The 25,394-nt window shown below is 28.7% G+C and overlaps 1 protein-coding gene across 2 annotated transcripts in view; it reads left to right on the forward strand.

The window, feature by feature from the left end:
- The first annotated feature begins 2,322 nt into the window (after positions 1-2,322).
- LOC134835767 (calcium-dependent secretion activator) overlaps positions 2,323-25,394 on the forward strand; it is a 34,423-nt gene continuing 11,351 nt past the window's right edge. For both annotated transcript variants that reach the window (XM_063850719.1, XM_063850718.1), the window contains exons 1-2: positions 2,323-3,140; positions 23,003-23,505. In XM_063850719.1, coding sequence (XP_063706789.1) covers positions 23,074-23,505 — 432 coding nt within the window. In that variant the 5' untranslated portion in view covers positions 2,323-3,140; positions 23,003-23,073. The remainder of the gene's footprint in view (positions 3,141-23,002; positions 23,506-25,394) is intronic.

Consider the following 25,394-nt stretch of genomic DNA (forward strand, 5'->3'; position numbering starts at 1 on the left):
GTTTTGAACTCTTACATTGCTTTTACTCAACTGCTTCAGGTGAACTGATAGTGTGGAAAATTTTTGTCGTTCGTTTGTAGTACAATTATCTCTACACTGGTGAAAGATGCACACAAATAAAACAGGTAAGCATATTAAAGTTAGCTATTTTTGTGTTTTTATATTTTTGTGTAAAATACCTTACAAAACTAGTATTCTAAGGCTTCTGCTTTTTTAAATTGGTTTTGTTTTTAATTAGGACTTATTTATACGGATTGCGATTTTCACTTTTAATACAGGTAAGTAGGTATACCTTTAATAATTTAAAAAAATGTGTAAACGAAATTTTTGCCAATTTCTATTTTTAGATCTGATGATCACCAAACAACGTTAAAATTTTTCAAAGAGAAAGTACAGTTGGTATAGGAAAAATCTTCAATTATAAAAATTCAATTCATTTTTTTTTTTAATTATGTCAAAGCACGATTTTTGTCAATTATGACTCAACATTATTAAAGGGTCGTTGGAAACATCTCGAAAAGACAAGAAAATTTGATTACATAATATTTAAAAGGTAAACTTTTTGTTTGAAATAGACAAAAATTACCAAAACTGTAAAAATAAGCTCAAAGGTGGAAAATTTTATTCAAGGCATTAATAGTAAATAGAAGAAGTACTATCGATGATAGATTATCGTTACTGAAAAGCTCATCAGGACTAATGATCTTTTTGACAAATTTTTAATACTGCTGAATTAACAGTAAAAAGAGCTTCAAGAACTGTAAGAGTTAAATAGATTAATCAAGGTAAAGAAATAATGAAATAACGGGTTTTTCATCAAAAAATGAATTTAATATACAAATAATCATCAAAAGTTTTTAATTGAACTTTTTAATCCTCAAATGTCACAAAATATACATTACTATATCTATGAATCGATTGTAACAGAAAAATTGTTAAGCTTTTTTTGTCGTCCATTAACTCACCGTTAAGTTTAACATCATAAAACATCAAAACTTTGATCCTAAATTACGACCAAAAGAAATAAACCAATCAATTTTACCAATTAAAAATTAAGAGTTTGTGTAAATTCAGTTTTTTGTGTGAAGTTTTTGGATAATTCATGTGAAAATTGCGCGAAAAAGCTACGGTGCTCAGATCATATAAAATATTTTTACGTTCATTAGACTGATTTTTCACAACAATTTTCCATGATTTCCAACAGCAGTTCCATTATTCCAGGCTGGATGTCTGTTTCTATACGCATACACGGTACGATGATGTCTGTACGTCGCTACAGAAACCCGTATGTGAGCATAGTGTTTGACCAGGTTGGAACTTAAGGCGACGCTTCAAAAATTTTTTCTGTGAGCTGGGTCACATACCGACATTTGATTGTCACCTGGGGCCGGTCAGAAGTCGTTGTTTGTCACCTGGGGCATGTTTCTTTTTTTTGCACTGGGATTTGTCGGAAATTATTTTCTCTGCATTGGGGCTGAGTGCCGTGAGTAGTGACTTTGAGTGAACTGTTTGAATTAGCATGTATGGCCATTTTGAACTTTGCCAACGACTGGTAGTTCGCTCATGAGCCAATATGATTCCAATTTTACCTTATTTTCCAAATTATGAAACCAGTGATTGGAAAAAATTGTTAGGCATGATCATTACGATTTGACGAAAATTAATTAAAATTATGACGACGAATTTGTAATGAAATATTTAAAATTCCAATTAGATCGATTGATTGAGATTTTAAATTTGTATTGATGTAGTTGCGATACCTGCCAAAAAGCAAGTAGTCAACCTTCAAATTTTAAGTATCCTTGAATGTGCTATTTTCAATTGTAGAAAATAAAAATCAGCAAAGCTACATGCATTTTAGGCACAAATAAAGAAACTAAATAGTTTTAAATAAAAATTTTAAAATCCTTGAATTTGTTTTATTTTGAATTTAAACGAACTCGTCATAAGTTCTAATGATTGCGACTGGGAGTACAAGACACAACTGACTAAGTAAATTAGCTCATTAACAAATGTGTTGTCGTTTCTGACGATTCCGTTTGTCACCGCATACTAATAGCGAGCCATTCCATGCATTAACACCATAAATATACATAAATACTGATATAAGGCATTAGTCGTTCGCAAGTACGATACAGTATCGCGAGCGCATGTGCCCAAAATGTGGAAAACTGTCATGTTATGATGGCAAAATGAACACCAGTCACCACTCTCTCCCTCTCTTCAGTGGCTTTTGATACCACTTTGTGCAACTTTTTTTCCTTCTGGAAGGTATATAGACAATTGTGGCAACAATATTTCTCACATTTGTGCTGAGTTGATTCACCCGTTCACATTAGTCGTCAGCGACTGTGGTTCGGCTAGAACAGAGTTTTTCACTTATATTTCTGTGTATAGAAGGAAAATAATATCATATATCGCATGTGTACTATATTATATGTGTGTATGTGTACAAAAAAAAATAAAAATCAATACAATACTTTTCTTTTGAAGCAAAAATTAGACAGGAAATCATGCAATAAAGCCATGTTTTCACAAAGATAAACACAATATAACATAAAATGTGTGTGAAAATTACAAATCCTTTGGAAATAATTTCGTAGATAATTGTCGCGAGTACTGCGCTACGGAAAAATATAAAAATGGTGAAATCGAATTAGAGGAAAATGATTTGACACAGAAAAAATCCCAAGAAGTGCAAATAATAAAAAAAAACACCTGACACTTTCCACATTTTCCATCGCATCATTTATTTAAAAATAAATTCAAAGTCATTTGATTTGCAAAATTCACAGCAACCAGCATTTCTGACGACAAAAATGAATAAATTTCTGTTATCATTTCATTAAAAAAAAAAACGAATAAAGTGTAATTCTACCAAATAGAAAAAAAAATCATTTGCGAAATTATCGTTGTCGTTTAATGTGAATCATCGTTAAAAAAAACCTACAATTACATATGCAAATTAGCTGAAAAATTATAACATTACAAAGTTCATGGAAATTTTACAAAATTTATTTTACTGATAAGTGCCCTGATCGTAAAATTTTAGATTCATTTCGTAAAATGACAAATTGCCATTGTTTATCAGCGAAGTAAATTTGAGGAATAAAACAGTTGTTTTTTTTTTAAGGAAAAAGGTAAGTTTCAATTTAAATCGGATATTAAATATTTCTCAGTTTCTCAGTCGTTGCAAATTCTGTGAAAGGAAAATCCATTTTTATTTTTTTTTTCTGCAAGAAACGAAACTCACCACTTATGTACCTATTCCACACACAAATATAGTCATATAGCCACAATTACAAAACGTATCGTACAAAGAAGGAAATGAGAAGCTTTTAGTTTTCTCCGAGTTTTTGAAATAAAGAAATTTTTTTATATTGCATAAAAAATACCACTTTCGAGATAATTTTTTTTCTTTTTTAAGGATATTGTTTTTTTTAAGTTTTTTATAGAATAAAAAATGCATTTATGTTATAATTTTTAAAAAATTCTAGAATAGAAAAGCACAACAAAGATCTTTCAGATTTTTATTTTTGTACAAAATCAATATTGTATGGTCTTAGATTAGCATAGTGTTTGCATTTAGACTACTGTTGTTATTTTTTCTGTTTTATTTATTTATCAACGAAATCAAACAAAAAAGAACATCGATTAAGTTCTTGTGGTTGTGCATGGCAGAAATTGATTTATTGCCCAAATGGCTTTGACCCATTTTTTTTTGTTGTAGGGGAACAAAGTAAATTAATGGATTTAGTAATTTTTTCGTGCACTTGATTTTTTCATGAAAATATTTTTTTTTAATTTTAAACTCAAATACAAAATGTGTAAATTCATTGATTTCTTGATGGTCATCAAAAAATCTTTCAAAAATTATTATAAAAAAAAATGAATTAAAAAATATCTCAATTATTGCTCATAATGGGAGTTTTGTGATTTCAGTCTATCCGGTCATGAAAATGATTTGCTATATTTTCACACAAGTGCAATTCACCATTTTACTTTTAAAAGGTACTCAACCTTAACTTTACAACTCTTTTCCGTTGCTTGAACAGTAACATAAGTATTTTACACAAGTGATGAAACATGTCAAGAATAATTTCTTACATTTTTTATTAAAAAAAAAATCACATGCTTTTTCAAATATTTTTCGCTTTCATTGACTGCCGCACTATGACTTTGAAGAAATGAAACATCCTCAACATAAAACATTTTTATATATTATTAATGTGCAATTTAATGCAATGAGCGATCGTTTCTGACTGAACACATGATACTTTTGCTATTATGGCAAGCAAGTTACCTTCTTCAGTGTATTTGTTATAAAACATTATGACGGGCAGTCATAGTTTCTTGGCTTCTATAATTTTTTGTTGTTGTTGTATAGCGCACAATTTCTCTGTCTCTCCCTCTCCCTTTAGAATGATAGGAAATTTTATCACTTCAAAATTATTCCACATGTAGTTCAAACATGTTGTCTGCACTTTTATGACTTGTTCTCTGCAGGATGCCGTCGTCGTCGTTGTTGCCATTCGATAAAATTGCGATATCTATTGAGAGATAAAATGAATGCATGCAGTGTGGTGTGGTAGTGGAAGCAGTAAAAGCCAACGTCAATTTTCGCTTGTTCTATAAATAATGGTTCGCTTCGTATCTGCTATTATCGAGCAAAAATATTGTCCTGATTCAATTATTGATAAAACAAAAGTAAAGTAAAATGGAAATTGAGTTAGTGCTTCATGTGTTTTATAAAAGAAAGAATGTGTGTGTACAGCTTTTATGATTGATAGACATATTTTTATGTGTTTTTGATAAGTTTTGTAGCTGTTAAAGATAATAAAATATATTAAAATGTGTTCTTTCATATCATTAATATTCAAAAAACGGCAGTAAAAAAATAATAATGAACTTATGAAAATTTAAAGGAAACATACTAATTTTTTAGTTCAAACGTGTCACGACTGTCAGTTTCTTTTGAACATTATAATGAATACAATGCTCTATTTCATCTAATCAACATGCCAAAAGTTTCGCTAAATCCTTTAAACAAACACTTTTCAACGTTTCAAGAAACGCGTTTTATTATACCAAGAAAATATCCTACAAAGAACTTCTACATCATGTGTTTTTGCTTTATTTTGCATAATTAATGACCCTTATAAATGCAAAAGACTGCATAGAGAACTGCATATAAAAGACCCAGAGTGAGAGGAAGCATATGAAAATAATTAAGAAAATTAATTGAAAGTTAGTTTTATTTTATAATTTCCACTCGTTTCCAGTTTCTCAACAGAAGCGCTTCCCTGAAATGAATCTGAGAAAATACAATATTCTAATATTTACTGCATAATTACGTTTTCATATGAAAGCGCCTGGTTTTTTATATTTTCATTGATATTCTCATCTCTCATCATTTAATGTATTTTTAATAAGAAATGATGGAATTTCAATACATTTGCGTCTGTATAATCGCTAATATCATTACTTTTGTGACATAAAATTGAACGTGTTCCATTTCTTTTCTTTTCTTTGCATTTACATACACGTGAGAAGAGCAAATGATGATGATGATAATGGCGAAGAAGACGATGTGACATCATTTTAATGCAAATCTCTAATTCTTTTACCACAACAGACAATTGACTGCACTTTTATTATTATTTTTCCTCTTTTCCACATTATTCAGTATAAAAGATTTAACAGAGGCAAAAATAAAATACGTCAAAAAATTTCTTTTCATTTTTATTTTGACTTTTTTACGTGTTTCTTTACTGCAATACCTCATTTTTTTTCTCTAAATGCTCCTAAACCAGAATGCTTAGAAATATTTAGTACTGAGTTGAACCTACAATGCTCAAATCATTATTCACGTCATTATGATTAAAGTAAGACTCGCTGAATGTTAGACACGTTTTACACGTAGCTACTAATAAGTCACTTTTTGAAATTTTGTGCGATTAGGTTTTGCACGTACGTTCCAGAAAAACCTGACACGTAAAAAAAATCTTCCTTATTTAGGTATAAAATTGTATTATCATTTATTTGCATAAAATTATAAAAGAGTTTAGCCTTGACTGAAAAACGTAGAACCATTCAACAGTGCAGTAAGTAAAAGGATGAAACGTATTGTGAAAGAAAATGCAAATTTTTCAAAAATGTCTCTCGTTTACCACAGAAACTGTTTTGAATGAACATTTAACAAGTGCATTTTTTTCAAACCATAAAAGAATGCATGTCTCATTCATGCGAAAAAATACTTTCAAAGTAAGCAAAAATTTATTTTTAGAAAATAAATGTTGTCCTATCAAGAGAATTTTTTTCAGTGTTTTCAAAGAAATGAATAAATTCTTAAGATTCTTTAAAGTTTTGAAAAATTTAAATGAGTCAAGCCAATAGATAAACATTATCAAAAATGTGAATAATTTATTGTACAAGCCTCACAAAGAATATTTTCTATTCACAAAAGGAAATTGGTTGTAGTATCAAAAACATTTTCATTTTGCATCTCAATCTATTTTTTTACCAATAATAAGAAGAAGAAAAAAAAATCCAATTCCCTCTTCAATATACTTATAACCACATAAATTGATGTTTGTTATCTGACACTTCATCATTAACTATACCATCATCATCGCATATAACCTCATTACACGCTTTTAATGACACTACATAAACGCAAAAATACTGAGAATGACAGAGGAAAATTCTCGATTTACAAATGAAATGAGATGTGTAAGGGTTGAAGGCACTTGAGTCTGTATTATTCATTACCATTTTTCTCTGTTTTTGCCATGAATAAGAAATGCGAGAGAAAAAAATACAGAAATGCACGCAATCTTTGGAGACTAGTAAATCAATACTATTGTTGCCTATGAGTACAAGTGGCATGGCACCAATTCAGCTATGAAATTAGATAGATTTACACAGGAGGAACTACATATAGCAGAGTGAATCTAATTGGACACATCTAAAATGCGATAAAATTTATTGTTAGCGTTAACTTTTTCCTTCGTTTTATTTTTTGTGTTTCTTAAAATACATTTTATATATTCAGCCCGCATCCTGCTGCTCATATTGACTACATTATAGTCTATTATAGTGGGAAGACGAATTCAATTTTTCAATCAGTTTGTGAGACAAGCACAAATTCATTTTTAGCAACGAAGATCTTCATTTAATCAACCGTTTCATTGATTTTATTTTAGTTTTTCTTTTCTATTATCTTCTTTGTTATTCTTCCAAACATTTATCTAATAAAACCAAGAAAATAACAATGTATCTAAAAAAATAACAAATCGGTTATACAAAAATGAATGACAGAGTTTTAACAAAGTTAAATGAAAAGAATAAAAATATAAGATAAATTGTAAACTTTTACTCAATAAATTGTATTAATTTGACTTTGGGATCATTTCGTTGCCTTACATGTAGAGAAAAATCTCATTTAATCAGATTAAACGTACGTGCTAAAATTACAATTCCGTTTTTTTTTTCTTACCTTGACCTCTTGCATGGTCTTTCTTTTCGTTAGCATAATTACGTATAATTAAATGAGAATGTCTTTTTTCATATAATGTATCATTTGAAAGCGGATTGATTGATTAATAAAAACAAAGACAAAAACGTTTGGTTTAACCAAATTATTGAAATTTTTGAATTATTTTAAGATAACCATTTTTGTCATTTTGTATTAAAAAAAATTAAATACAAGTTGCGTTTTTTTCTTGTATAAAAGTTCAATTTGCTACTAATTTCATTTTTAAAAAATTATTACTGCAGGAAATTTAATAGAAATAAAATTTCTTTTGATCATGTTCGTTCAAAATTCGCTTTAAATATAATTACAAAAGAAAAATGAACAATTTTCAGGCAAAATATCAACGAACATAATGAATTTCAAGAGAAAACAACCAACGCTTTTTAGAAAAAAGAAACAATTAAAAAAAAAAAACAAGGGAGCACTTTTCCAACGTTTTCCGCATTTTAAGTATGAAAAACAAAACGTTCAGGAAATGTGTGAATACTTGAACAGTATAAAATTAAATTAAAGTTCTTTTAACTAATATTCACTTTAAATATATCATCGCTTTCTTTTTCTCTATATGAAACACTACCAGAACATACATCTTGTCATAATGAATTGACTGTCTGATAAATGCTCAGGTGTTAAGTTTCTCAATTAAATTATTATTTTATCGTCTAAATGACGGCATTTACGACGATGATGCACTGTATGTGAAGAGAAAGTTTGTTTTTCTTTTTCTTTCTTTTTTTTATGATTATTTGCTTTATTTTATGGATGATGTTTATTATTTACTCCTACATATTTATGTCACTCCTGCTGCTACTTGACAACGTGTGCGTTGACGCGTTACTGTTTGCAGTTGTCTCCGCATCCTCACTGATTATTTTTATTATTTCTGAAAAGAAGGGAGTGTAAATGTTCATAAAACGATCAAACGTAAATCTATTAAGGACGGCATATGAAAAACGAGAATGAATTGCATTCGTGTATAAAACGAATGACTTGACCGCATTTCAATGTGTTCAATTCCATGATTTTTCATAAATTTTTCGAGTTTTCCCGAAAATTTTCATCAATTTTCACTTTTCATGTTACTCACGACATTCCCCTAAACATTTTAAAATTTTTAAATTTTTCAAGATTTTCCGATTTTCCATGAATTTTCCGAGTTTTCCCGAAAATTTTCATCAATTTTCACTTTCCATGTTACTCGCGAGACTCCCCTGAACATTAAAAAATTTTGAAAATTTTCAAGATTTTCCGATTTTCCATGAATTTTCCGAGTTTTCCCGAAGTTTTCCACTAATTTTCATCGACAACATTTTCCAACGGATGAACACTCATTTAAATTTCCAACGGATAATTTTTTAAATATGCTGTCAAATCTGTCAATTGAAAAGAATTCGCCAAACCTGCTAATTCAAACAAAGTTAAAGTGGCACACCACAGACGGACACAGACAGACGGACGGACATCCTCACTGATTATTTTATTACAGGACGACATCACGAGCACAATACCGCATTTTTTTCAAAAAAATTGAAATGCGGTAAAAATTTCTATAAAATGATATTAATGTGACTCACGATTCGTTGAACCTCCACGATGACTGAACAAGAAATTACCAGGTCGTAAGGAGATGCATTTTCATTTACGCTCAGGTTGTCAATTAGTGCACTCGGCAAATGTAGAACAGGTATATTAAAATAGGTAGACTGTAAAATTTATATAAAGATTAATTTTTTCTCCATTTTAGCTTTCGTTATTTAATAATAGAAAATCCGACAACTTTAATATTTTACAGTCGTTTTAATTTATTTTCAAAGTGCTTTAATGGCAACTCAAAACAAAAAATTAATTTTTGCTGAAAGCATTAACGCTTGAATGTTGACCTAATTAGAAGTTATTTTGTTGCTCCATCGTTTATAACATTCTGAAAGAGAAAAAAACAAAAGAAAATACTTCACTACATCCACACAATCATGCTTATAGTTTGAATCTTTGATGGCGATAAGTGGTTGAAACAATGCCAAGAGCTGTTTTTACAAAACAAAAATGTTTTTCCCCCAAAGCTAAGCCAAACTTCACATGAACTTTACTTCTTTGGATTCTAGTTTTCGAACTAAAAGAAATTATTAAAAAATATTTCAGTGGCTATGCAATTTGTTACTATGCGAAAAATATTTTGGTGAGAAGTCATGACAGCTTTCGTTTATTTTGGTCTACATCATTTTGATCCTAAACATGAAAATAATTGTCAAAATGCTGCATTCGAGTCTCAAGAGGAATCAATAAGATACCTGCAAGAGTTATGTTTTTTTTTGTTTCGTAAACTTTGTCCATGATTATATAAAATACCAACTCGTTTCGACCGGTGTAAATTTCAATGATATTCTCCCCCGAACGAATTCACTGGTACTACTTTCAACGAAGCAAACACAGGAAATGAGTATTATTTTTGATTTATTGTTTAATATGAATCGCACGAAATTTATTGCTTGTTCCTGACTCGTTTATTTTCTGTGTTAATATACATATAAAAAAAATTTAAAAGGGATAAACAGAAAAATCTAATACAAACCCTAATAACTTTCATACATCAAAAAATGTGCAAAAAGTCGGAAATATTTGTAAGCGTTCTTAGAAATGAAATCTGATTTTTTTTTGAATGTTTGGACTATAAATTTTATTTTTTGTATGTAATTTACCATCATTCAACTGATTGAAAATGAGGTAATCCTAACATGAAAATGCTTTTTAAAAAATAATAATACGATACGAAAACATTAAATAAAAAAATCAAGCTAAAATACCTGCAAAGTTTATCATAGATATCGTTGAAAATTAATGTATTAATTGTTAGAAAAATTTATTAGATAGTTCAGGTACTAAAAAACATCGATATTTCAAAAAATGTCATCTGAACTTGAAATTGATGTGGAAGGTGGTTTGATGCGTGTTTCGGTCAATGAATTTTTGTCTGATGATTCATCGGATAAAGAAAAGGTAATTTGATAGAAACAACCGATGAGTACATTGACATAGATAATTTTACATTGTATTATAGCAGTGTGATGACTGCTCGAAAAATAATGAAAAAATCAAGAATTACAAAAAATTTAAGAAAATTATAGCGCTTTTCTTTCCTCCAACACCAAGGTATTAAACAATTTTGAGACTTACATTAAAGAAGATGTTCCTGAACTCATAGAAAATTCAATTATCCATCATGGCAACGTTTTCGACTTTTATCAATCTAATACTGTTGAACAGGTGGATTGAAAATTGAAATTTGGGGATACTAATGAACAAATTGGGGATGGTTTGTAAAAACATATATTAAAAATAAATACTATAAAATAAAAATATTCTTATAAAAAATCAGTAAAAAGGCATTATTGCTAATTTCTGAATATAAATTGTTCTTTTGAGAGTTTGAAATAAATAATTCGACTGCACAAAAAGAATACATTAATAAAAAAAATGGAAAAATTTATAGAAAAAATTGTTGCGTGAGAGAATTTTTCGACAAATTATTTTGTTTGAAACAAAAATATTATTATTGAGCCAGACCTTTTTTTGTTGTTTCGTAAGTTATATTTTTGTGTGAAAGAAATTCATAAGAAGTGAATAATAATGGACCACAAGCACATACGAGGAGTAAGTGGCATAATGTTCAATAAACGATTTAAATGACACCCAATAGACATTAAAACGGCACTTATATAACTTCCGTTTCACATTATTTTTTTTCGATGAAAAATCTCATCAATTCCTAATACTTATATGTACTGACTAATATTGGCGCAAGTGATTTAAATGTGATATAAAGTGATCCATCGCAGAACTCTCTGGTAATGTTATATAAATTATATTTGCTCAGCAAAATAGTTTTTTTTTTAAATTATGCGCCTTAACGATTTTTTTCTATTTTCAACTGCATTCAATTTACGTTTTAATTTATTTTTTAATTGAATTATGTAAGACGAATACAGACATCTTATAATTGTTGCGGCTAAGAAAGTAATTAACAATTTACAAGTAAATTTCATGAGCGTCCGTAGAAAAATACATAAAGTTATCGTTTAGAGAACCACTATTTATACCACGTGGTTTTTTAATTTTTTTAATCACGTGACCTAGCTTATCTTTAAACCACATGGTCTGAGAAATTTTCAAAGCGTCAAACCGTTAGAATCGCAATTTTTTCTTCGAAATGTGGTAAAAATACAAATTGAATTTGTATCAAGGAAAGTAGTTGGAAAAATCCATTATATTTCTATTAAAAAACTATCTCATTGTAATTAAAGCCATTCCCACCCTTTGTCCACACACGTAGGTATGCATATCACCATATTCATCAAACGCGACACACTCTTATTGAGTAAACATTTATGAATAAGTAATGTGAACATGAACATGCACAAGGTTTTTCACTGTTATTTTCATGCTTTTTGCATGAATATAAAAAAACTGACTCATATATTTTTATGACATGCAACGTGTCACGCTAAAACATCATCCATTCAAGTACAAAAATCTCGCTTTCTGGAATCGCTTTTGTGTTGTTTTGTACTCTACTTGAATTGTTTTATTTCAATTTTCCCGCTTTGACTTCTGTCGTGAAAATGGCGCAGAAGGGCTTTGTCAGAAGATACAATTTTCATAAATAATTGGACCGCTATTTATCTGCGACGTAAATCTAGACACAGTTTTGCGTGATTTTACGTACAAAATGTTTGTGTACAATTATTTTTTGTTTGCACTGGAGCTTATCAGGCTGGAGCCAATGAGACCATACGTATCAGAATCTATAATTATTTGTGTGCTGTGACAACCGATTTGTAATTTAGTGAATGTGGCTTTGCAGTACAACATATTGGAATTGCGACGTCCTAGGAGCCGTGATTTTAAACAAAATGTTTGAACAATTATTTTTTGTTTGCACTGGAACTTGGTCGAAACTGGAGCCAATGAGACCATACGTATCAGAATCTATAATTATTTGTGTGCTGTGACAACCGATTTGTAATTTAGTGAATGTGGCGCAGTAACATAAATTACGTCCTAGGAGCCGTAATGCAAACAAAAAGTGAAATAGAAACAATTTCTCTCTAACTTGGTCGAAACATAATGCGGTTCGACTGAAATAAGCACCAAAAGAGATGACACAACAATCGTCGCAAACAAAGGATAAGCACCCTTCAATACACACGCTTAGGCTTTGGTACAAAGTATTCTTCTTTCATCATCGCATTAAAATATTTTAAAGAATTCTTTGAACAATAAAGTTAGTAAGCAAACTTCTTGAACTTTTATACCAGTAATTTTCATTGCAAATACTCAAAGAAGTCATAAAAGTGAATGAACGTCGTCGAGTTGTTGGTACTTTTCGTTACACAATTTATTCCTTTTTTTCTAACCACACACAAACAAACGATTCTTTCGATGGTGATGTCACGTTTGAAGATCTCATTAATTAAAATTCATTATTAAGTTCTTATAAATTTTAAAAGTAACATTCATACCCTGAAAACTGTTTTAATTAAGAAAACTTTTGCGAAATAACGAGGAATATGCGATAACGAAATTCTGCGACAACGCTCTGAAATAAATAAATACAATATAATTACATTAAATTATTATAAATGTAAACAATTTCGGCGGCTTTTTGCGTTTCTACGATGATTTAGATACAAACTTTGCCACTTACTTACAACATGCAAGCATAAGAATGAAGCCAAGAGCCTTTTCTCTTTCAGCACCGGTAGTTAAACTATTAATTTTTTGTCACACTTTTATGTTTCAAGTACAAAATCACATCCGAACTAGAAATTATTATTATACATGAACCGCGCATAATTAACGTTCTTTATATTCAGAACTGTGTGCTTTCCACCAAGTCTCGCATTGCTCATAAATAAATTCTAAACTGTACCTATATAGTACTTATATTTTATGGATTTTGTGGCACAACTAATAACGAAAAAATATTATTAATAACGATCAACATGCAATCTAACAAAAAGGTGTAATTATTCGAGTGTAACAAAAAGTTAGAGGCACTGTTGAACGTTATACTTCAGCTCAAAATAGTGAAAAGGACTCCTTGTTATTAATTAACTTAGCACACTCCGATATTATTTAAAATACTGTTTTCACAAAAAAAAAACTCAAACTGTAAAGATCTTAAACTAAGTATAAATGTAAACTTATAAGCTTTTTCACTAATAAATATATATTTTCAAAATAGTCAATACATAATATTATTTAAAAAATATAATATAACAAATTAAATATAAAATTATATATTTTTTTTCTTTTAGGTAAGAACAAGAACAACCTGGAAACAGTCATTGAATAAATAACAACGATAAGTACGTTATTAATATATATAATATTTATTCATATAAAATAACAGTATAAAAATTACTTTTTTAATACAAATATTCTGGCAATCATTTTATCGTTCGAATACAATAAAAAAATTATAATATGTTATAACAAAATATAAAAAAAAAATTATAAATACAATAAAAATTAAAAATATATAATTATAAAAAATTATATTTTTTATAACAAAATGTATTCAAATCAAGTCAGTTATTTTGAAAAACTTAAATCATCCTATTCCTAAGATGATATGATAAAATAATTTTCTATCCAACGTTATTGTTTGTCAGTTTTGACATGACTCTTATTAAGCACGTACTTGGAAACATCAGTTCTATATGTTGAAAATATTTAACTAGATTGTTATTTTCCGTTACAAAATAAAACTTTAAATTGAATTTTGTAATCTCATTTTACATATTCATTTTGATTACTTTTCATTTTGGTTTTTCGCAATTGATATCCTGTTGTAAATCTCGCATTTTCATTCATTCCTTCCTTTTGAAGGACACAAATTAAAATGATTACAAAATACACAAAAATGTAAATACGGAAAAAATCTCCAATTTATAAAAAGGTCAATCTTTTAACTTTCTTGTGTTTTCGATTCTTTTCTATATACAAAAAAAAAAAATAAATCGTAAATTCCTACGCACACCATAACATAATTGAGACAAGCACAACAACGCGTATGTTTTTATGTTTTCATAAATTCAAGTATGTTTACATTTAAACAAAGAAAAAAAAATGTCAACTCAAGAAAATTCAGACCTGAATCCCTTTTCTTTCTTCCGAAAAACGTTACACATATTATCCATGTACTAATCCTCAATGCCCAAAATTCTAATATGTTTGTGTGTCCCGCAAACGGGTTCAATATACAAAACATAATATGAATTTATTATGAAAGGAGAATCGTTATGTTTAGTAACAAAGCAAGAAAAAAAAAGGTCTATACAATCTTTCATTTGCCTTGAAGATGTAAAATGTACTTCGCACGAGAAAAGAAGCAAGAAAGATCGATTCAGGTGAATGTGTACAAGTGAAACAAATTCATATTATAACTTTATCATTTCTGATATTTGTGTGTATGATATTTTTATTTAAAAAAAAAAGCGTAACACAAGAACCGAATGTTTGAGAAGAAACAAAGATCAATTTATACCGATTATTATCAGTTGAGAAAAGGTACCGAATGTTCTTATAAAAATATGCAGAAACATTTATGAAAAGGAAATGAAGGAAAATATGAAAGAATATTGTCGATCAGAGTATTGTTTCAATCCATTTTAGCGTTCATTTTTCCCTGTTTTGTAATTATATTTAATTCGCAGGTGATATTTTGTGCGACGAAATTTTGACGAAAATTTTGGATTAAGGTACATTTCATTTTTTATCAAGAATTTGTATTAAAAATCTAAATATAAGAATACTCACAAAAAACTATATGGGTATTGAAACAATAATAAAAAAAACTTGATTAAAAGCTATTTACTATATTATTATATGGATCAATTTCAATAAATTTACCTCAATAAAAGACCTGTGATATAGGTCGGTCTTGAAATTTTCTTGTCTGTAGCACAAGTTTTCCCATATAAATTTATATTGTTTTATCGGCATGAACAGTAAAATGTTTCATGGAAAACTTTTTGCATTTTATTTCACAAAATTACATTTGAATTTAGTGTCCTTCTAATAAAAATGTGTACCTCTCATGCTCTCCTGAAAAGTAAAAAAGTTTGAATTTAAAGAAGTTCAAGGAAATGTTATCAAAAAAATATTTACTTTCCAAAATAAAACAAAACTTTTTCAAGCTAGATTTGGCTTTTTTTAAAGTAAAATAAATTTTACATTAGTTTCAAAACAACTCCATCAATTTTTTCAATAGTAAAATTAAAACTTTTCAATGTTTTTCAAAAGTTATGTAAGAAAAACTACTTTTTTCAATACTTTCTTAATTATTATTAAATAAAATGAGTAAAATCACAAGAGTTTCTCCATCTTTATTCTACATAAAACTTAAATGGTAAAAAAAATTGAAAATCATTTTCTTTTGATATTATAATAACTTTAAATACACAGAATATTTCACCACCTACAAAAAAATTCTCTTAAATTTAATGTTTTGGTGTTAAAAGTAATTAAAAACGTTGAACAATATTCAGTTCTTTGTTCTACTATCTATTATATATACAAAAAATATTCAGTTTAATGACTTTTCATTTATCATTACACTTGGCTCCCCTAAAATACGACAAACGAGAGATTATTAAAAAACGTGGGGACACAAAATTTTTTGCACTTGACACACTTTAGCACTACACTTTACGCAGTCGTAAAATCCTTGTTTTTTTTGGCTGTCGCTCCCTTAATATATTATTCATTCATCTTTTTTCGTACTCAACCACGAAACTTAGAATACCGCCATAATAGCTTTCTAGATAAAATATTATCATTTTACCACTTTGTGTTAAGAGAATAATTAGGAATTTAAAAAGCGAGTATCTTAATAAACTTTAATGTTAACAACACTTTTAAAAAGAATACAAGTTTTAATGATCATCATAAAAACATCAAACGGTAATACTTCAAAACCACATCACATCCTTCCTTATCAATTAGATGACTCAATTTACATCGATGATAATACGTCGTTCCGTCGCAATGGTTGTCCTTGACCTCCAATTTGTACAAGTTTGCCGTTTAACATGAAAAACAAATCCTACTAGTACCTAATATTTATAGACCTCAAGGTTATTTCACGTTATAGATTACACTCAGGTGTTTGCACAAACAAATAAAAACAACATCGAGAAAGAAATGAAAACAAAAGAAGCTAAATGTTATTTGTGTTGCTAAGAAATCGTGTTTGGCTAAAAGACACATACAATTACGAGAAATTTTCTCGTGAATTTGGGCGCACTTACCTCGATATTCTGGTATTGACATTTTCATGGTATGTTTTGTAAAATTTTGTTTTATAAACTCATCAAGGATTTAAAGTGTATCGGAGAATGAACACGTGCACGTGAAATTCTTTCATCTTGCGCTCACAACAATACAAATGAGAATTGTTTTAGATAGTTCAGTGATATTAAATAAACGTGATGCACATATATCATGTAAAAAAAACCACGAATAAATTCAAATGCCAGAACACATTTTGAACTAAAAGAACTCTGCATGACTTGAATGTTGATATCTCAATCAAGGATGTGTATTAGGAAGATAAATTTTAGTCTTTCATGTGTTTCTTTTTTTTTCCAGCATATTAAAAAACACAACAATTCATCGTCATTTTTGCGTAAAAAATGTTGGCTAAAAAAAACTAAAAATAGCACGAATTAACAAGCGAGTCGGATTGTATTAGATGATTGTTATACAATTTCAGACAAAATGCAAAGTTAAGACTTTTTTCCTAAAATAAAAAAAAAATAATTGTTTTATATAACTTTAGAGTTTTAAAAATTTAAAATTCCTAACAGAAATTAATTACTATAAAAAATTAAATTTGTTGTGCCGAAAAATATTAAATAAAAATATATTGATGCACTTTGATTTGTTTTCTCTCATTTTTCATTAAAACTAACTTTTTAGGATAACAGTAATTGTGTAGGTAGTTTTTTTTAGCGAATTAAGTCTTGAAATATAAAAATTGGTCGGTTTTGAAATATTAAAAATGAATTGTCCATGTTAGAAACTCCAGACTCAGACACTTTTTTATTTTAATTTCTAAAAATAAGCCTATTGTGTGGAAAAAACAGAGTAGTATGTGAAACATGCCACAAAAATATAAAGCTGAATTTCATTCGATGTATCATATTTAAGAGCAACACCACCAAAAAAGAAACACAAATTCATAGCTGCAAAAAAAATCGATCAATAACATTCTGATGTGTATAACCTTACGTTTATCGCAACAGACTCTGAATAATAATAAAACAGAAAAAAATAACAATAACCGCGTGTGAATTGTTCACCTCACCTCAACATACAACACCCATGAGAACGCAGGAAAAAACTTATTCGAAACGGAAAATTAATATTATTAGTGGGGATTTGGCTGTATGCTGCTCTAAGTTGATTTACATTATTTATTGTTGTAATTCAACAGAAAAAAACAAGCAATTTGAATTAATTGGATTTATTGATCTAATAATTTATTTTATCTTCATTTGAATGTTTTCAAATAATTTCATTGCATATTAAGTTAGATTTATTTTCGTCAAAACAGTTTTAAAAAATATATATATTTCTCTACGTACACGTGAAAATATTTTTATCCTAAACAAATTATGTAAAAATAAAATCAATTTTCTAAAATGAAAAAAAAACAACCACGAACGCCAAGCATTCCAATCGTTGCTTATATTACAGCAATTAAAATAGAAAGGCACGAGTGTATATGTTTGTGAAAGACGTTAAATTAAATTGTTTTGGTCAATATTATGGATATACGTCGCACTTGTAGGGGGAAAACACCACATCGATTATTTTACAATAATAATAATTGACTCTCTAAGTGTAAGCATAGCTAAACGATGCCATGTCGAGTGTCATTAAGAGAAACCTTTTTTTTATTATTTTTAAATATTGATTACATGCGATAATTGATGTGTGGTAATGCAAGGGTGACACATACATGAAGTCGACATCACTTAATATTTTCAAACCGAAACGAAGACATACAAAAATAATACGTAACTTCATTTTTTGAAGGATCTGCTTCCATTTAATCTATTTACCATAAACAAATTTGTCAAATGCATTTCAAATACTTTCTTCTTATGTTTTATGTATAAAACAAAACAAAAGTTTTTTAAAAAATGTATTCATGAATTCACGATCGATTTTTCTTCGAAGTTTAAACTACGCCTTTATCATTGACAAATATGGCGAAAATGAGTATTTTTTAATATGATATATATAGAATGAGAGGAAAATGTTTAATTTGAAAAAAAGTCAACCATTCTTAAAAAATTGTTGAAAGAACAATGAGAAACTTAAACAAAGAATTTCGTATTCAAGACACGTTTATTATGCAAAATAAAGTATTTTTTGACTGCTAACAATATATTATCATAAAAGAAATGTGGTTCTGAACAATAAATAAAAAAACAAGAGTATTCTTTTGAAATTGCTGCTAATTGATGTATGAGTCATCCATAGCTGTTTAAACTACAATTTCAATTATTTTTAATTGTATAAAATAATAATTAATGCATTAAAAAGGATTATCTCTCCAACATTAATACTTTAAATTGGTTTTATATGAAAAACTGATTTATTTTTTTTGTTTATTTAAATATTTTTAACAATTATTTGCAAAAATAAATATTAAATACGATGCGACAATTATTCGTTCAAAAATAAAATTCAAGGAATCAACAAAGTCTGGTTTATTTGAATGCTAAACTTAAGATGATATAAAATCGATATTTATTGGTTTTACTCAAAAAGAAGTAGTAAAGCGCGTATATGAGTGTATTGTATAAACATAAATAAAATTGTTTGTCTACTCTTTTTATTCAGTTTCTGAAGTATATATTGTGTTGTTGTATTATATATTAGAGTAAATACATAAATAAATAAAAAGAAAGGATGTATAATCTATTCAAACACACACGAAATGAGACGTGAAATTGCTTTGAAATAATATTTATTTCATCGTCTTAGTTTATTTAAGCGTAAGTGAAAATCCCTGGGGATGCTAACAACAAAAAAATTAGGGATGGATTTACAGTTTTTAAAATTTTTATGGAAGATTAATCGAGTAAACTAACCAATATTGTGTTTTTGAATACTTTTAATTGAATCAAAAGCTTTGTTCGTTGCTAAAAATTAAAGCACAAAAATATTACGATTTTTTATGTCTTTGCAATTCTTTTCTTGAGAAATATCTAATTTTTCGGTTCGTCCGTTCCTTACCGTTATAATCTCACATCTCTAGATAGTAATAAACTCAGCATATAATCTATTCAAAATACCAGAGATTTGCGAAAAGATCGTAAAAATGATGTGAAATAATTTTCTTTATTCCATCGCTCAGCCAAGTTGATTTTATTTTTCATTTTGACATTACGACATAATGATAAACTTTTATGTATTTTGACACTCATTTTTTTTTTCATTTTAATTTGTCCGTGGCATACAACATGAATAATGTACATAAATATAAAGGACACATTAAAATATCTGCGAATATTTTGGGTGGTTGTAATATTTCCATATTGGATGCGTGATGACATTTTTTTCATCCTTGATTTCGGTCATAAAACAAATTTTTGGCCATATTGTACAACAACCTTGGCGTCATCAATCGTTTTGCTTGTCTCGTTGTAAATGTCAAGTCGAAATGAAATTATTGCTATTGTTGTTATTTTCCACCGAGATAAGTGGATGTCAGCCAAATTAAAATGCAAATAACACCATTTATTGGACACGTGTTTAGCTTATTTATCAACAAGTGACCAATAGTGTTTTGTTTGACGAACGTAATAAAGAACAAAATTGGTTTTCATAAAATCATATCGATGTCAATTACAGAAACATCATTGTGTTTATGTAAATATTTCAAAACAAAGGGACCAAAAATAGCTGTCCAAATGACAATTTTAACATGAATTCGAAAAAAAATTAACAGTACCTATTAAAATTGTTTGTGAACGATGACAATAATCAACAGTCTAGAAAAAAAATAATACAAAAAATATTTAGTAAAGTTTATAAAATAAAAAATAGAAAAGCTGTATACGGATTTTAGACATTTTTTAGTGCATTTGGGTATATAAAAGTACCTCTTTGACATACCCGATCTCACTAAAAATGCATAGAAACACTTTGGTTCGTTGTAGAATTTTAAATTTAGGTTTTTTGGATAACAAATAAATAACACAAAACCATCAAAAATTCTCATACCATTTTTTTTCGATGAAATGCAGAAATCGGGTGATGTGGTTATTCCAATAAATTAAATTCATTTCAAAAACTTGACTATAAGGCGCCATCCATTTACGGCGTCGGATAAAAATGGACATTTTTTGACCCCCACCCCCCCTATAATCGGAAACCGTCGGAATTTAAAAACCCCCCCCTAATTTACGACGTACTTTTTGGCCAAATATACCCCCCCCTAACAAGAAAAATTGTTTAAAATGTAGCTCAAATTTAAATAGAAATTTGGGAAAAATTGTACATGTTTACTCTGTAAATTACAAAACAAAACAAAAAAGTTTGAAGCGCTTAAATATTTCTGAAAAACTGAGACAAAAAATCTTAACTATAGAGAATTTGTACGACGTCGTATTTTCCTTTTATCCCCCCTCCCCCTACGTCGAAATCCATCGGAAACTCATGTACCCCCACCCCCCCTCAAACTTCCGACGCCGTAAATGGATGGCGCCATAACAGAATATTCGGTTACATTAAAAAAAAATTAAATAAAAATTTAATTTTTTTTTTTAATTTAATCTTATTTTTACCTAAAATATTCTTTGTTTGAAATATTTTAAAATATATGATCAAAAATTAAACATCACTGATGTTTGTCTGTATTACGACAAAAACTTATGATTTTTAAAAATTAAAAATGTGATGCAGATATCTAACATAAAATAATTTCAAAAGCATACGAATTATTTCTGAATAAAGCAAATAAACCTAATGAAACTCACAAATAAAATCCAGTCTACTCTAACATTAAATTGTATGCATTAAATTCTCATTTTAGCATTTTTTTTATTGAAGATATTGTTTTATTTTGCTTGAAATGGCCTTGATTAGCTATAAGCAACCTTTAATTCTAAGTTAACAAAAAAATAATATAATTCTTTTCTTAGCGATTATCCTTGAATGAAAATTTATTTTAATCCAATTTTAATCCCTGGCACGCAATATTCTTACAATTTTCATAAATATTTAAAATGACAAGTTCCAGAACAATACATATAATTTTTTTTACAAAACAACCGTGTTAGAGATACCTCCAGAATGTAAACTATACATTTATTTTATACACAGACATTAAATTGTCAAGTCAGCATCAAAATTTCTTGCGAGTTATTTATATTGAAAGTTTGTACGATAACACTCCGTTGACGTAGCTTTAATTATTCATGTGTTGAATTATTGTCTGTTTTCAGTGTCACTTTTCATTATATTATATTTACAGAATTTTCCGACAAGAAATTGAAAAGAAGCGGAACAAGTGATATGCTAGTTTACTTCGGCTTACTTAGTTGACGAAAAGAAAATACGAATAACATAATAACAATAAAACCAACCAACATTATATAAATTGAGTAAATAACACTAAAATTTTATGGAGTGTTTTTTATGTTACTCACATTTTGAGCGTATGACACAAATGAAGAAAAAAAAGTGAACATCGAAACGGAAGTTCATCTGCAGTAAGACTTTAATATCGCGGCATGACACTTCTAAATATATTTCATCATCTCAACATTCGTGTGTCGTTGGTTGAAAGCAAAATGTACACTTTTTTTACTGTCAGAACAGACCTCAGCCTTGGTACATGTTGCTGTTGGTGTTCCAACAACATTTTAAACTGACATGGTTGCAAAACAAGAGAAAATAGTGTTTTTTCCACTTTTCTTTTGTGTGTTTACTTTGGTTGGGTGAACCTCAAAGTGTCTCTGAGTAGAGCGAAAATGGTCCGCAACAAATTCTCACGTATTTGAACAGCCTAACAATAAATAACATAGCTCGCGTAACTTATTTTCTTAACAACAGCATTCTTAATGCTTATTATTTGATGCCTAGTACATTCTACACGAAATAATGTGAATAATTTTCTCATTGAAAGGAGAATTTGCGTCTATTTTTTTTTAAATGTGAAGGTTGTAATTCACTCATTCCATGTTTTAACAAAAACAAATTTGTTTGTTTAAAGTCTCGTGAACTTTCTTTATAAAAAATTATGTTGTTGAAACGTATTTTAAAATAATTATTGTTGAAACTCATTTTCCTTCATAAAATATTTTTTTTAATAATAAATTTTAAGAAATAAAATTAAACATGATTTGATTTTTAATTGTAATTCATTTTTTCGTTTACTTTCAGGCACTTCACACCTTCGCAAGGAACAAAAACCCTCATATTTTGAGTTTTTCGTGTTAACGTAAACAAGCAATATGATTGATCCAAGCTCATCCGAAGAGGAAGATGATGATGGAACAGTTGCCCGTCCACCAACCAAGCCTCCACACATGCAAGCGGGCCACAAAGGTCCACCAGCAGGAGTCCGTATCGAGCATGCAAACGGTCATGGGCCACACCATGCATCGCCAATGCGTCATCCCGGTGCGGAAATGGCCAAAAGTCATCCGACGCATCCCAATCGGGACACGTCACTTCGCAAGGATAATGTACAAAGTGATTCTAGTGGTAGCTTAGCACCGGGACCTTCATTACCTCGCACGCCATCGCCATCAAGTACATTGTCACAGGATACTGCAGATGTTGGAGGTGCTTCTGCCGTTTCGCAACGACATGGGTCATTTGCGCGATCCAATTCTCCAACTCCATCAATGACAAGCGATAAAAATGAAGTTCAAGATCCACATGTAAGTATAAATCTCATCTTTAATTCAAATCAAAACTTATTTTCATACCTACCGTACCACAGAAAATTTAAGTTTTGAAAAAGTTGTGAATACAATTTATTTGTAAACAAAATCTTGACAAAGGATTGACATCCCTAAAAGAGGTATGAAAATCTGATGACTAGATAAAAACTATTCATACGCGAGTCCTTTTAAACTTGCTAAACATGAAAATTTACAACTTTGTGATTTAACACTACATAATATATTTTCTTCTCTTGACAAACAAAAAAAAATCGTACACACGTTCAAAGCCACAATACGCAAGGGTGACAACCATGGTTATCTAGCACTATGGGATACTAAGCAAACAAACATAAACTAAGTGGTTTCTAATGAAGAAATATCTTAACTCACTAATTTAAAAAAAAACTCATTGAAAACCTAAATTTCATCTGTTAACTCATTCCATGAAAATTTGTTTCGTTAAATCAAAACAACGGTTTTTTTTATATTTAAGATACTCCAACGAAAGAAAATTAAAACTTTCCTCATTAACCATCTCCTGACACTGTCACGCTGTCTATACTAATAATAATAATTTATACGAGAGGCATTAATTAGATTTTTAATTGGGTAACTTCTTCAAAAGTCATTGAAGTTTTTCATGTGGCGTTTCCAAAAATCAAAAAGTACTAAACTTTTTTTTTTAGACAGAAAATAATAAAAGCAAAAAATATTGAGATTGATAAAAAAAAATAAAGGATGAGTTTATTTCAAGCTAAAAGCTTGTGAACAAAGAAACAAGATTCCACGTATTTGACTTACTTAAGATAGCATGAAATAACACAAAATTAGCATGCTCAAAATTTTATCAGAACACAAAACGCACATATGAAATTAGTTGCCGTCAACGAACACACAAGAGAATTGTCATGAAAGAGAAGTAAAATTCAAACGTTTAGCTTATTTTCGCCATGTAATGTGCACTGCTGTATTTAAATGTAGCGAAAAATAAATTTAAATGCTCTTGTCTCCTTGTCACAAAGTATGTGAGACGGTGTGCTTACTTCTTTGCTGATTTTTTGTGTTGTTTGTAAATGTCAACATAACAATAGTAAAATGAAAACGACAAAGTATTTAAAAATGTGAAAATGAATATTTTTTTCTATTTAATTCTTAATTATATGAAACGTCTGCGTGAAGGATTAACCAAAATTTTATAAAATATTATTTATTAGGCAACTTTAATGGATTTTTTAAATTTAAAAAAAAAATCTGATTTAGCTTTAAAAGTTTAGAATAAAACATTAATCGATCTTTTTAAAATACATTTATCAAATTTTTCTTAAATTTTAACTTAAATTTTGTTTAAATTTGAAAGTAACCTAAACAAAAAATTAATTTATTGTAAAAAAAATTATTCATAACAGTCAACATCGTTAAAAATGGTATATGAAAAATTAAATAATATTTGTTTTTGATCCCCCATCAAAAATACCTTAATGCGAAACAAAAATATTTTTTAAAAATTATGTTAAATTATTCGCAGTTTAGAATCATTTCATACTTTATTTTAAACTTGAACGCGAAACAAACAACAACTTCACTTTTGATCAGTACTCAACAATAAATTTCTTCTAAAAGCATGAGTTGAGTTATTGAAGAGAATAACAAATATTATTTTTATTTATTTCCATTTTTGTACAATTTTTTTTTTCATGTTTTTTCCTTGTCCTTGCTCAATGTACGTGGCTCTTAATGAATAAACGTTTCACCATTGTGTGTTGACAACATCTGTCACACAAATACATACATACAAAGTGGTTTATGTAAAAAGTAATAAAATGCAGAAAAGTTTATTTTGCCATGACATCAATACAAATAATGGTACAGAAAAAAGTACTTGT

This window comes from Culicoides brevitarsis, chromosome 3, assembly GCF_036172545.1.
Source record: "Culicoides brevitarsis isolate CSIRO-B50_1 chromosome 3, AGI_CSIRO_Cbre_v1, whole genome shotgun sequence".
NCBI classification, from domain to species: domain Eukaryota; kingdom Metazoa; phylum Arthropoda; class Insecta; order Diptera; family Ceratopogonidae; genus Culicoides; species Culicoides brevitarsis.